Below are 11,727 nucleotides of genomic sequence, written 5' to 3' on the forward strand. Positions count from 1 at the left end.
ACATATATATGTTGTGGTTGCAATGCAGTAATAGAAGCACTTTATGTATGTATTTCCACCACAGGCATGTCACCTAGTGGGGGGCAGTGCAGGCCTCATCCCTAGCCAGCTACTGGAGGAGAAGAGGAAGGCTTTTGTCAAGAGAGATCTGGAGCTGGTTACCACAGGTACTGTATATTATATACTGAGGATACAAAGGAGCTTGGCATCTTCTACACACTAAAGACAGCACTCAATTTACTCAAGTGGAACACATTTACTAGGTAAGTCAGTTAAGAACAATTGATTTACAATGCCGGCCTACCCCAGCCAAACCCTAACCCGGATGACGCTGGGCCAATTGTGTGCCGCCCTATGGGACTCCCAATCCCAGCTGGTTGTGATACAGTTTGGAATCGAACCAGGGTCTCTAGTGTTGCCTCTAGCATTGCGATGCAGTGCCTTTAGACCGCTGCTCCACTCAGGAGTCCACATTTGTCAGGAAGATAAAACAAGAAAAACTCAAATGGGATAAGATGATATTTTTTTTATTGTCTGAATGCGCAAAATATGGTCCACCAACATGAAACATGAGTAGAATAAATTGCGACAAAAAAAAAAGAATGTTCTGGGTGTTTTGTATGCATACGCTTTGACTGCCTGCTTGTCCCCTCGTAACCCTTCAAGATGGTTGTTTAATCAGTGAAGCGGGACCAGCATAAAGCAGCAGACTTAGAAAGACATGACTCAGAAAGGCAGGCTGTTCCTCGTTAAGCTCATTCTAGACAGGAGGTGCCAGGTCACATTCATACTGTAGTGTTCTCTTTCTGTCTGTAGCACAGGTGGTAGGTGGTGATTCCCCCCCTCCGCCCTGCCTGCAGCCACATGCTCTTCACTTCAGTAGAGGGAGGTGGCAGTCAGGCAGTACACTAAGGCACTAAAACTGCCCTTGGACCTGTATGAGACAAATATGGGACACTTGTGGGGGCTATTCACACAATATATGATATGGACATACAGTCGTGGCCAAAACTATTGGCTCCTTTGTACTTTTTTCAAATTTGCACAATTTCTTCCAGAAAACTGTTTTAAAAATAAAACATTTTAGTATCCAAATACGTATGTCTTCAGTGTGCAAAAAATAATAATAATTTAAAAAAAATCAGAATAACTTATTTATATCTTAGCTTATTCCACAAAGAAATCCTAAAATGGCCCGGATAATATTATTTGCACCATCTAGAAGTAGTAGATTTCAAGCAGGTGATTCTCCTTTACTTCGGAATTGAACTCACCGGTGGTGAGTTGCAGGTGCCTGCAGTATAAACATCACGTATTCATCCAGGTTAAATAGAGAAGAGGACTGGTACCTGTAGTAACCAGCTCCAGATCTCTCTTGACACTGTGTGTACCGCAACGAGCATGGACAAAAGAAAGAACCAGAGAATTATCTGAGGACGTCAGACACAAGATTGTAGTCAAGCATGGAAAATCTCTAGGCTACAAGTCCCTCTCCAGAGACCTTGATGTTCCTGTTTCCACGTACTGAAGAGACGACTGGGCAGTGACAGAGATTCCCAGCCATACTGAAGAGACGACTGAGCAGTGACAGAGATTCCCAGCCATACTGAAGAGACGACTGGGCAGTGACAGAGATTCCCAGCCAGCTATACTGAAGAGACGACTGGGCAGTGACAGATATTCCCAGCCAGCCATACTGAAGAGACGACTGGGCAGTGACAGAGATTCCCAGCCAGCCATACTGAAGAGACGACTAGGCAGTGACAGAGATTCCCAGCTATACTGAAGAGACGACTGGGCAGTGACAGAGATTCCCAGCCATACTGAAGAGACGACTGGGCAGTGACAGAGATTCCCAGCCAGCTATACTGAAGGGACGACTGGGCAGTGACAGAGATTCCCAGCCATACTGAAGAGACGACTGGGCAGTGACAGAGATTCCCAGCCAGCTATACTGAAGGGACGACTGGGCAGTGACAGAGATTCCCAGCCAGCCATACTGAAGAGACGACTGGGCAGTGACAGAGATTCCCAGCCAGCTATACTGAAGAGACGACTGGGCAGTGACAGAGATTCCCAGCCAGCCATACTGAAGAGACGACTGGGCAGTGACAGAGATTCCCAGCCAGCTATACTGAAGAGACGACTGGGCAGTGACAGAGATTCCCAGCCATACTGAAGAGACGACTGGGCAGTGACAGAGATTCCCAAGTGTACTGTTGTAATCAAATTGAACTGCCAACCTTTCTGTAATGCAGGGGTATTCAACCTGGAGTCTTATTTAAACAAATATATATATATATATACCCCCAAAAAAACTAGTTCTTTTTTTATTAATGTTTTTATGAATATCACGAGCAGATTAAACACATTTTAATTGACTTATCTACAGTAGAAAAGAGGAGAATAAAACTACTAGTAAGCTTTCTTCGCTTGAACATACATTTTTGCCAACACATAGCTAAACTTTGTTTATACAGCTAAACAGCTGGAGTTACCTTTCTAGCTAATAGACTGTTAGAGTTACACTTCCTCTAACAAATCCAATGTGGGGAGGTCAAAATAATGAAAAACAATCTTCTAAATCCATTCATTATAAAATGTTGATTAGTTCTCCTTGCCTTTATCTGTCACCTAATGATAAGACAAGACGTGGGAACATTTACATTTTTTGCTAATATATGAAGGGGGTCCCTGGGTCGCTGTTTGCCTGGGACGAGGTTTCTGGGTAAGATTGAAGGCCCCTGCTGTAATGCATTGGCATACTGCCCTCTGGTGGTTCAGGCTTCATATTGCAGACTTGATTTATGATACAGAGCAGCAACATTGTAAAATGCAGCCGACCCTGACTGGCAGGTACTATCCATTAAATTGATAAAGACTACATTTAAGTGGGTTGAGAAGTACTGAACGAAGACACCATTTTGTGTGTTGCCTTTCTCAGGTCCTCTTTGTTCTGGAATGGGTGGGAAGAAGAAAAAAAAGATGATGTATCTGACAACCAAAAATGCAGGTAAGTTTTTTCTCGTGCCAAAATGACCATTCGTGAACGTAACAATGTTTGAAACCGCTGCCATTGTATTCTTTACTTGTATAAACTTGATTAGAAAACAGTGTAAACGGTTGTCAATGTGGTATGCTATATTGTGTATGTGCAGCATGAATTAGATTAGGTAAAGTAATACTGATAGTAACACTGATTATGTGGATGCCTGATATCAATATGTTCCTGTTCAGAGTTTGATCGGCACGAGCTGAGGATCTACGAGGAGGTTGCCAAGGTTTCCCCGTTTCGCCGGAAGACGTTGGTTCTGATTGGAGCACAGGGAGTAGGCCGCCGTAGTCTAAAAAACAAACTGTTGGTGTCAGACCCCCTGCGCTACGGGACCACCATCCCCTGTGAGTAGCACTACAGTAGTATTTAACACAAAGCCATTGACATTGACCCTCTGTGATTTATGCCATATTAAAACAAATATTTTAAAAACATACCATTTAGAAATACAAATACTGTATTCACATTTGTATGATATACAAGGACTACATTTCTTTATTCTGTGTGCGTTGCTCAGCACGGTTGCTACGCCTTTCTGTACATCACCCAACAACAACCGCCGATCTCTCTTTATTACCTGTTTCCAGTTACTTCGAGGAAACCCAAGGTGGATGAGAAGGATGGACAGATGTATTCGTTTATGACTCGCACTGAGATGGATACGGACATTAAGAACGGACGCTTCCTGGAGCACGGCGAGTACGACGGGAACCTCTACGGCACCAAGATCAACTCCATCCACGAGGTGGTGGATGCTGGAAAGATCTGCATCCTGGATGTCAACCCGCAGGTAGACTACAGCATCTGGGCATCTTTATTCATTCATGGGTGTAATACTCCAGACACATTTTCTCTGCATCAATGTCTTTTTCAAGGGACAACAGAATTGGGTCCCTCCTTCGTATGTTATTGTTTTATTGAGATTGTTGTCTAAATTTACCACTATGCCAAACCTTGGCACATAGATCAGTGAAGTAATAGGATTATTATAGAACGTTCTTATTTTTTTTTTAACCAAAGCCAAGGTTTACATTACGGAGATGAAATGGAAGGAATGGAAAACTTTTTAATGAGTCTCAATATTCCCAAGTGGTTCAGGGCTAATTTGATTAGCTCGTTACTGCATTAGCATCTACTACTAATGTATGATTAAAACTGCGTTTCAACTATTTAATTTATTTCTGCAGGCACTTAAGGTTCTGCGGACATCTGAGTTCCTTCCCTACGTGGTGTTTATTGAGGCTCCAGATTATGAGGTCCTCAAAGCCATGAATAAGTCTGCCAAAGAAGCCGGAGTGATGACTAAGCAGTTAACGGTGAGTCCCAGACAGACTGGACAGTTGTATCATAGCTACATCATTGTTCCAGTTAGCAGAATATGTTGTTTGAAACACGTTAAAATGTATGACTGGTATGTTGAACATGCAATAACCCTAGCAAATCATCATATTTAATTACAGTTTTTCTCAACTGCTAAAACACTAAAGTCCCATTGGCTGAACAAAGTTCCCAGTTGCCTGGACTCATTTAGCTAATTATGCAGTCTGTTGTCAATACCTTTCACATGATAAAACACAATTTGCAGACTTTTCAGCAAAACTCTAAACACATTCTCATTCTCAAAACCCATTCTGCATGTCATCCATACTGGTAAACACAAGTGGCAACAATCAAATACAAATAGAGAACATATGTCATTGATTGAACACAACCACTCAAAATTGATTTAACCTGTTTCAAATGATGCGACACAACCAATATAAGTCAGTTCAGAGAGCAAACAGGTTGTTGAAGGTGGGAAGGAGAAAGTCTGAGAATGGATACTGTAGTACAGTGCATTGTAGGCTGTATACTGTACAATGGATGAATTGTATGGCCCTGAACATTGTGCTTTCCATTTATTAACAGTACTGACTGCTCAATAGATTTTGACTAGTTGCAGGTTCATATCAACAAAGAATAAGAATTACAGTATCACAGAGACAAAGGACAAGTTTGTGAGATAGGGGTACAAGGAGGAGGAAGAACAAAAAACAAAATTGCAAAGAGCAAAGCAGAGTAGTATTTTCTGATCAATTTTGAGCTACTATGATAGAACATGTTTTCGTTCATCAATGGACAATGATGGAAAAATATGAATATTTTTTTGGATTAAAAATGTACTTCTCCCTGAGAATTGTATGTTTTGAACAATGTGTTTTCTATTTTTCGGCGTATTTGTTTACTGACTGCTTGAGAGTGTACATCATTTTGATCACTTTGTTTATGATTCGAGAGCAGTGTTTGATTTTGAACACAGGTAAAACTGTTTCGAGGCGAATGTTTCATTTTGCAAGAGGAGTCAGAGGTTATGTAAATAGTGCATGAAGATGGGGTTTTGTGTTTAATGTTTTCAGGAAATGGAGCAGGGTTTCAGTAATTGTCTTTTAGCAATTGAGAAAAACTGTAATAAGCCCATTAACACCTTATTAATTTCTAACTGTGTACCACTAATCTCAGTGTTACATCACCCCTTGTTACCGTCTCGGTCATGTCATAGTATCAGTTTGACCTGATGTACAGTCCTACATCAGCACCCCTACTCTCAGACGCTTTTTGAATGGGCACAATTATTTGTACGCAAATAAGTCATATTTGTCCGTGATTTTATTATAATTGTCATTTTATTTATTATCATTTATTTAACCAGGTAGGCCAGTTGAGAATAAGTTCTCATTTACAACTGTGATCTGACCAAGATAAAGCAAAGCAGTGCGATATAAACAACAACACGGAGTTACACATGGAATAAACAAACATACAGTCAATAACACAATAGAAAAAAGTATATACTGTATACAGTGTCTGCAAATGAGGAGGTAAGGCAATAAATAGGAAATAGTAGCAAAGTAGTTACAATTTAGAAAATGAACACTGGAGTGATAGATGTGCAGGTAATGATGTGCAAGTAGAAATGCTGAGGTGCAAAAAAGTAAATAAAGCAGAGAACTGGCAGGAAAGGTTGCCAAAGAGGTGTTGGCTTTGGGAATGACCAGTGAGATATACCTGCTGGAGCGCTTGCTACGGGAGGATGTTGTTATAGTGACCAGTAAGCTGAGATAAGGCGGAGCTTTACCTAGCATAGACGTATAGATGACCTGGAGCCAGTGGGTCTGGCGACGATTATGTAGCGAGGGCCAGCTGACGAGGGCATACAGGTCGCAGTGGTGGGTGGTATATGGGGCTTTGGTGACAAAACGGATGGTGCTGTGATAGACTGCACCCAGTTTGCTGAGTAGAGTGTTGGAGGCTATTTTGTAAACGACATCGCCGAAGTCGAGGATCGGTAGGATCGTCAGTTTTACGAGGGTATGTTTGGCAGCATAAGTGAAGGAGACTTTGTTGTGAATTAGGAAGCCGATTCTAGATTTAATTTTGGATTGGAGATGATTAATAGGACTCTGGAAGGAGTTTACAGTCTAGCCAGACACCTAGGTATTTGTAGTCGTCCACATAATCTAGGACAGAACCGTCCAGAGCAGTGATGTTATTTGGGCAGGCGTGTGCAGGCAGCGATCGGTTGAAAAGCATGCATTAATTTTACTAGCGTTTAAAAGCAGTTGGAGGCCACGGAAGGAGAGTTGTATGGCATTGAAGCTTGTTTGGAGGTTAGTTAACACAGTGTCCAAAGAAGGGCCAGATGTATACAGAATAGTGTTGTCTGCGTAGATGTGGATCAGGGAATCACCCGCAGCAAGAGCGACATCGTTGATATATACAGAGAAGAGAGTCGGCCCGAGAATTGAACCCTGGGGTACCCCCATAGAGACTGCCAGAGGTCCGGATAACAGGCCCTCCGATTTGACACACTGAACTCTATCTGAGAAATAGTTGGTGAACCAGGCGAGGCTGTCATTTGAGAAACCAAGGCTGTTGAGTCTGCCGATAAGAATATGGTGATTGACAGAGTCAAAAGCCTTGGCCAGGTCGATGAAGGCGGCTGCACAGTACTGTCTTTTATCGATGGTGGTTATGATATCGTTTAGTACCTTGGGTGCCCCTCAGCCACGCTCGTGACCAGCTCGGAAACCGGATTGCACAGCGGAGAAGGTGCGGTGGGATTCGAAATGGTCAGTGATCTGTTTGTTAACTTGGCTTTCAAAGACTTTAGAAAGGCAGGGCAGGATGGATATAGGTCTATAACATTTTGGGTCTAGAGTGTCACCCCCTTTGAAGAGGGGGATGATCGCGGCAGCTTTCCAATCTTTAGGGATCTCGGACGATACAAAAGAGAGTTGAACAGACTGGTAATAGGTGTTGCAACAATGGCGGCGGATAATTTTAAAAAGAGAGGGTCCAGATTGTCTAGCCCAGCTGATTTATACGGGTCCAGGTTTTGCAGCTCTTTCAGAACATCTGCTAACTGGATTTGGGTGAAGGAGAAGCTGGGAAGGCTTGGGCAAGTAGCTGCGGTGGGTGCGGAGCTGTTGACTGGGGTTGGGGTAGCCAGGAGGAAAGCATGGCCAGCCATAGAGAAATGCTTTTTGAAGTTCTTGATTATTGTGGATTTATCGGTGGTGACAGTGTTTCCTAGCCTCAGTGTAGTGGGAAGCTGGGAAGGGGTGCTCTTATTCTCAAAGGACTTTACAGTGTCCCGAAACTTTTTGGAGTTAGAGCTACAGGATTCACATTTCTGTTTGAAAAAGCCACCCATTGCTTTCCTAACTGACTGCGTGTATTGGTTCCTGACTTCCCTGAAGAGTTGCGTATCGCGGGGACTATTCGATGCTAGTGCAGTCCGCCACAGGATGTTTTTGTGCTGGTCGAGAGCAGTCAGATCTGGAGTGAACCAAGGGCTATGCCTGTTCTTAGTTCTACATTTTTTGAATGGGGCATGCTTGTTTAAGATGGTGAGGAAATTACTTTTAAAGAACGACCAGGCATCCTCTACTGACGGAATGTGGTCAATATCTTTCCAGGATACCCGGGCCAGGTCGATTAGAAAGGCCTGCTTGCAGAAGTGTCTTAGGGAGCGTTTGACAGTGATTAGGGGTGGCCGTTTGACCGCGGATGCAGGCAATGAGGCACTGATCGCTGAGATTATGATTGAGAACAGCAGAGGTGTATTTGGTGGGCAAGTTGGTCAGGATAATATCTATGAGGGTGCCCATGTTTACGGATTTAGGGTTGTACCTGGTGGGTGCCTTGATAATTTGTGAGATTGAGGGCATCTAGCTTAGATTGTAGGACTGCCGGGTGTTAAGCATATCCCAGTTTAGGTCACCTAACATAACTAACTCTGAAGATAGATGAGGGGCAATCAATTCACATATGGTGTCCAGGGCATAGCTGGGAGCTGGGGGGGTCTATGACTTGCGGCAACAGTGAGAGACTTATTTCTGGAGAGAAACATTTTTAAAATTAGAAGCTCGAACTGTTTGGGCGTAGAACTCTATCATAGACCTCCTATCACCATTATCATCACCATGTTGTTCCTCCCATGCAGGACTCTGAGCTGAAGAGGACATTGGATGAGAGCGAGAAGATCCAGCGTGCCTACGGACATTTCTTTGACCTGAAAATCATCAATGACAGCCTAGAGGGGGCCTTCTGCGGCCTGAAGACGGCACTGGAGAGACTGAGCTCAGAGCAGCAGTGGGTTCCTGTCAGCTGGGTCTTCTAAAGGCCAATCAATCAGAGGTCAGGGCTAGAGGTCAGGAAGTCAGAATAGGGGTCAAAGGTCTGAGGAGTTGGCAGGCAGAGTGGGACCAATTAGGAGAGAGTAAATTGTAAAAGAGGTGGGTTTCCCTCAGCAGCGTGTAACACTATACGATGTGCAAGTTACGTCAATTTTAGTTCTGTTTCCCTTGTTTTGTAGGCTAAAAATGAGCCTCAAATTTGCATCGTCCAAGTCATGAAAACGTGGTCATTTAAGATATATGTGAAATTGGATACTCTAGCATATGATGGATTTCAATGTATTTGATGGCCAAGAAGAAGCATGAAGCCGAAAAGTGAAATCAGTTTCATTAGAACTACAAATCTTTCGGCAGCTCGCCAGGTCTACAATTTTTTTTTGCATTAAAAAAAAAGTACCGGCTGGCAATGTTCATTAACAAAAACCGCGTAATCTAATATACAACACATCAAACAGCCTGTAAGTAAAGAGTTCTTCCTGTGAGAGTTAGCTACTGCGTGATCTACAATGTCAGCCCACATCCGGAAGACCCTGGATAAAAATGTGTTTCAAACACTTATTTGATAGTGAGGGACACATTCAACGTTTTGTTCCTTGACATTATGGATCTGCATTTGTTGATGGGAAATGTTTTTTTGTTAGTGAAACCCGAATAGTTTACGTTTGTTTGATGAAAGGATCCAGGCTACAGTTCTTTCCACAACTTGGCATCAATAAAGAGTAAAAGTACAAATGTTTCAAGTAAATCTTAATAGAAATGCCTATTAGCAGGACGAAACGAGTAAGTTCTCGGCTAGAGCATGCTGTCAAAGCAGCAGGAGACGAAGTTCAACAGAGACTTTTCTACCTTTCTGCCATGTGTCTTACTTCTTGAGCGTCAAATATTTTTAGAGAAGGCATTGATATGACTAAATCACGAATATGAATATGATGTTATGTCATAAATATCTTAAATCACATTGTTTTCCAGATTTTTAATTAAAGTCTTCATTACCATTCAAAAGATCTGGGCCCGGTTTCCCAATAGTTTCCCCAAAAGTAACTTAAGGCATACGAGTGTTTTAACATTTCTATCGTTCCTACAACGGCCGAATATGTAACATGCATTTCCCAAAACACCACGCAGAGAGAATGTTTGCTAAATGCGTCGTTGGAGCGTGTGTCGATACTGAGAGGGTCGAAAGAAAGGCAAGTGCTGCTCTCGGATCAGCTTTAGATATTTCCACATATGGAAGCAAATATTGAGGCTGCTTATTCTAACACGTATCCGATAATAATGCACAAAATTTGGCACATCATTGCACATGTTGCTACACATAATGACAAATAGTGAGGCCAAAATTACAAAGAGTAGCTGAACCTAAAATATAACTGATTGAACATAAAATGTATTTCAATGTGTTAGGGTCGTCGTCGTGGAAATGACCGGACCAAGGTGCAGCCTGGTGGGCGTACATTTTCCTTTATTTATGTAAATGTCGCCAACAAAACAAGAAACAAAGAAACGACCGTGAAGCTTCCTAGGGCTATAGTGCCACTAACAAAGTCAACTACCCGCAAAATACAAAGGAAAAAACGCTGCCTAAGTATGATTCCCAATCAGAGACAACGATAGACAGCTGTCCCTGATTGAGAACCATAACCTGCCAAAACGTAGAAACAGAAAACCTAGAAATAAAGAAACTAGAATGCCCACCCTAGTCATACCTGGCCTACCCACAATAAAGAATAAATGCCTCTCTATGGCCAGGGTGTGACAATAGGCCTATGCAGCCTATATTATTTATCTTTTAATGCAGTCATCTTAGTTTTCATTTGAAGCATTGTTTGTCATTTGCTTGGTTGTAACAATTGCAAAGACATTGCCAACGTTGTATTCGTAGTCGACTTCGTTGTGAAATGATCGGTGGTCACAGAGAGACAGCTAAACATCTTAACTCTATGTTTAGCGGAGATCTCTGTATGAGTGGGTGGTTAAGCGCCGACCAAGGGCGCCTCGCCTCGAGCTCTGATTAAACAGGTTTCTACTTTTTGTTGTGTATTTCTACAGTTTTTCTCAAATTTTCATAATCATTTTACTTCATGCATGACTACATACACCCGGGTAGAACTATTAGATTATGAATCACTTGGTACTCACCGTCCACCCCGACCTCCCCGAATCCGTGAGAAATTGAAACAATGGACTAGCTTCTTTGGTGAGGCGCCTAGCTGCTTGCGAGGTCTACCTGAGAGTAGGAAGCAAAGACACGAACGGAGAGGCAGACGTGGTGGGATCTTAGTGAGATTAAGACGCTGTGTGCCCCGTCCTACATTACCGAGCATATTACTCGCCAATGTTCAGTCATTAAATGAACAAAATTGACGAACTCAGAGTGAGGATCTCCTTCCAGAGGGACATCCGATCCTGCAACATACCTTTCTGAGATTTGGCTTTCCTCCGACATCCAAATGGATTATATACAACCAGCGGGCTCTCTCTGGCAAGAGCAAAGGTGTTGGGCTCTGCTTTATGACCAATAAAGGACCAATGGAGGAAATGTACATGAACTTGCGAGCTTCTGCTCCCCCTATTTGGAATACTTGGTTATCAAATGTCGCCCTTTTTAGCTACCGAGAGAGTTCTCAGGCATCCCATCCCAAGCCGACACCTAAAAGGATCTCAAAGATCTTCATTAGACCCTGAACAAACTGGAGACCGCATTCCCGGAGGCAACGGTCATTGTTGCGGGGGACTTTAACAAAAGTAATTTGAGAGCTGTGCACCCAAATTATTACCAACACGACGACTGTCTATTTTGTGGAAATTCTACTCCTGACCACCGCTACACACCTTTCGACATGGGTATAAGGCCCTCTCCCATCCTCCTTTCGTTAAATCCGACCATGACTCCATCTTGCTTCTCTCCACCTACAAACAAAAACTCAAGAAGGAAGTTCCGGTGGACAGGTCTGTACAGAGTTGGACCAATCAGAATTAACGCTCCAAGACTGT

General features: G+C 42.8%; 1 protein-coding gene across 3 annotated transcripts in view; it reads left to right on the plus strand.

Moving 5' to 3' along the window:
- LOC124039908 (MAGUK p55 subfamily member 2-like) overlaps positions 1 to 10,764 on the plus strand; it is a 113,570-nt gene extending 102,806 nt beyond the window's left edge. For all 3 annotated transcript variants that reach the window (XM_046356458.1, XM_046356457.1, XM_046356459.1), the window contains 6 exons: positions 65 to 167; positions 2,945 to 3,013; positions 3,238 to 3,399; positions 3,643 to 3,845; positions 4,243 to 4,371; positions 8,541 to 10,764. In XM_046356458.1, coding sequence (XP_046212414.1) covers positions 65 to 167; positions 2,945 to 3,013; positions 3,238 to 3,399; positions 3,643 to 3,845; positions 4,243 to 4,371; positions 8,541 to 8,717 — 843 coding nt within the window. In that variant the 3' untranslated portion in view covers positions 8,718 to 10,764. The remainder of the gene's footprint in view (positions 1 to 64; positions 168 to 2,944; positions 3,014 to 3,237; positions 3,400 to 3,642; positions 3,846 to 4,242; positions 4,372 to 8,540) is intronic.
- Positions 10,765 to 11,727: the final 963 nt, after the last annotated feature.

This window comes from Oncorhynchus gorbuscha, linkage group LG07 (assembly GCF_021184085.1).
Source record: "Oncorhynchus gorbuscha isolate QuinsamMale2020 ecotype Even-year linkage group LG07, OgorEven_v1.0, whole genome shotgun sequence".
In the NCBI taxonomy this organism is placed as follows: domain Eukaryota; kingdom Metazoa; phylum Chordata; class Actinopteri; order Salmoniformes; family Salmonidae; genus Oncorhynchus; species Oncorhynchus gorbuscha.